General features: G+C 38.3%; 1 protein-coding gene across 1 annotated transcript; it reads right to left on the reverse strand.

The window, feature by feature from the left end:
- Positions 1-926: 926 nt before the first annotated feature.
- On the reverse strand, positions 927-1,941 carry LOC131355308 (serine protease inhibitor Kazal-type 1-like). The gene is made up of 4 exons (XM_058393696.1): positions 1,757-1,941; positions 1,466-1,503; positions 1,262-1,371; positions 927-1,079 (listed from the first exon to the last, which is right to left on the reverse strand). Exons 1-4 carry the CDS (start codon positions 1,887-1,889, stop codon positions 1,034-1,036), a joined length of 327 nt encoding a protein of 108 aa, XP_058249679.1. The 5' UTR covers positions 1,890-1,941; the 3' UTR covers positions 927-1,033.
- Between the last annotated feature and the right edge of the window lie 780 nt (positions 1,942-2,721).

The raw sequence follows: 2,721 nt of genomic DNA on the forward strand, positions 1-2,721 counted from the left end.
TAAACAGGAGTGAGACCGGATCAGCCGGTATGACCGGTTAAACACTGCTGTGGCAAGATTGGAAACCTCACCGGCTGAGTCATTACACATGGGTCAGAAAAAAAAAACATCTACTGGAATATAGTTCAGACTTTATCTTTTATTTTATACTTTTTCAGTGAACAGCATTTGGTAATTCGTTGTATTTGTTTTTGTTTCTATGTTAAATAAGTTCATCATACAGTAGATGGACACCAGACATTTTCTTGGTGATGATTTTTGGTTTTTTTTGTCAAGTTTGTGAAATATTCTCCTCTTCAAATTGATTAAATCTACATACAGTGAGTGAAAAGACACACACCCTCAGTCATTAATCATCTGCGTCAACAAACACAATCAAGTCAACAGAGAAAGGCCTCAAGATGACCAACATGACATCATGTGACAGACGCCTCAGCAGACTTGCCCTCGGACGTACAACATGCTTTTAAAATATCATGTAAGAAATAAAAATTAAAAAAAGAAAAAGAAAAACAAGACGAGTGGAGAGGTAGAAGGAGAGGTAAACGATAAATGGATGACGTGTTCAGGAAACCTTTACAAATGTCTTCACATGTGAAAAGAAAAGATTCAACATTTTATTCAATATATTTGAATTTTATTCAACATAATAAATTCAACATTTTATTCAATATTTCTTTTTTTTGTTGTTGTTATCGTTGTTTTTTTACATTACAGTGTGTAAATAATGATATAATTTTTTATCAGTTGTTAATTTAATAATAATAATAATAATAATAATAATAATAATAATAATAAGTATTATTAAATCGTTTTTTTCCCACAAGAAAACCTGTTTTGTAAATATTTATACTGTAGCCACAATCACTAACATCTGTTAACATCTGTGAATGGAAAATAAAAATGGTGGCTACAGTGATGAATAATTATTTGTATTTTTTTTTTTTTTTGCATATTTATGTGTAGCTTGAGGCATTTCCTCATAGCTCTCCTGCTAAAAATGGAAAATTAACCACAAAAGATGTTACGCAGGTTAGCACCTTCCATTCTTCACCACCATGATGACCTTGTTCTCATACCTGTAGAAATAAAAAAAACTTTTAAAGCTGAAACATTTCCTGAATGAAAGACCTGAAGTCATAAAGGAATGGAGAAGCTCTCTGTTATCTCTCACAGCTCCCCTACAGCAGACATACAGCTCTATATAACTGTGTGGTTTTAAACTTTTCTCCTTCCTTCACTCATGCACTCCTCAGCGTACCTGCTCGCCACACACAGCGTACACTCATTGGAGTACGTGTTCCCATCATCACCGCACAATTCCATCAGTTCCCGTGTACACGCATCGGTTTCATACTTCTCACAGTTCACCTGTGAAAAAACATCACCAAATACAGGTTTCATCCAGAGACTTTACGGCATTTGTTTCTGATCTTTGTACCTCAGCACAACATTTGCATATTACCATTCGGGGTGTGGTGCTGTCATCAGCTGCCGTGAGCGCTGAAACAAATGAGGAAATACTCGATCACGTAATGCAAAACAACACAGACATGCGTGGATGTGAGGAAAGTACAGGTGAGAGGCTCTAGTCAGAAGAGTGAGCTGTTCCTGTATCTAAACACTCCACACACCTAAACCCAGATCCTCAAACAAATACACCTGCTGTATCATCAGGAAGTGTCTAAAGCGTTAAAGGTGCACCACATGACCCTTCCCCTGACAAGGTAAAAGACAGAAAGTGACAACGACTCACCAACAAAACAGACGAGAACAGATGCACTGAGCAGGAACACCAACTTCATTGTGAATGTGTGTGTGTGAGTGTGTGAATATGTGTGTGTATGAGATCCAAGCAAGAAAATATCTTCCTCTGCTTGTGTGTGCATTTATATCAGCTTTGTTCCTTCCTCCTCTGTTGCTCCTCCCAACCTCCAAAAAAACAAAACAAATCTGCCTGACAAAAAGATGTGAACGTAAATGACTCCACAGGAAATACAGAGAAGCAGAACACTAATAATAGTCTATAGATTTCCGCCAACATTAAATACAGCCTGTAGCCCCGGTCCTGGATTTCCCCAGCCTAAGGGTGATTATTTCCCAGAATCGGAGCTCATTAACAGTCCAGGATCAGATCTCATTAGTGATGCTTTTAAAATATAAAAGAAAGCTCACACAAACCAAATGTACAAGGTATATTCATTACAAAAACAAGAGAGCTGGGTAAAAAAACAAAAGAACACCATAGCAACGGCTGTTTTTCCTCACCTGAGACTTTATTACTAATACAGCATTAGTTACTGTACTGAACACGAGCTATACCTGACCTTTAGAACTGCCTCCACCTTTGTGAGAAATTTGCCACCACCGCACCCAGTTTCCAACCTTATTTTCCTCTTTGAATAAGAGACAGTGAAGAGAAGAGGTGGAGACAGTGTCTCATTACCTTCTCACAAAAACAAGGTGTTTCAGTCAACTCACAAGCACCAGAAAGCTCTCTGTCTTTCTCTCTGTCTGACTGTCTGCCTGCCTATCTGTCTCTCTGTCTGTCTGCATGTCTCTCTATCAATCTGTTGGTCTCGCTGTCTCTCTCTCTATCTGTCTGTCTCTGTCTCTCTGTCTGTCCGTCTCTCTGTCTGTCTATCTGTCTCTCTCTGTCTACCTGTCTGTCTGTCTGTCTATCTGTCTATCTGTTTGTCCTGACTGTTCTGAACATAACAT

This window comes from Hemibagrus wyckioides, linkage group LG06, assembly GCF_019097595.1.
Source record: "Hemibagrus wyckioides isolate EC202008001 linkage group LG06, SWU_Hwy_1.0, whole genome shotgun sequence".
NCBI lineage: Eukaryota > Metazoa > Chordata > Actinopteri > Siluriformes > Bagridae > Hemibagrus > Hemibagrus wyckioides.

Coding starts and splice junctions, on each gene's coding strand:
- LOC131355308 (XM_058393696.1), bottom strand. CDS start 1,889: ATGCACACACAAGCAGAGGAAGATATTTTCTTGCTTGGATCTCATACA. Junction 1,504..1,756: donor TGTTCTCGTCTGTTTTGTTG/GTGAGTCGTTGT, acceptor CATTTGTTTCAG/CGCTCACGGCAGCTGATGAC. Junction 1,080..1,261: donor ACGCTGTGTGTGGCGAGCAG/GTACGCTGAGGA, acceptor TTATTTCTACAG/GTATGAGAACAAGGTCATCA.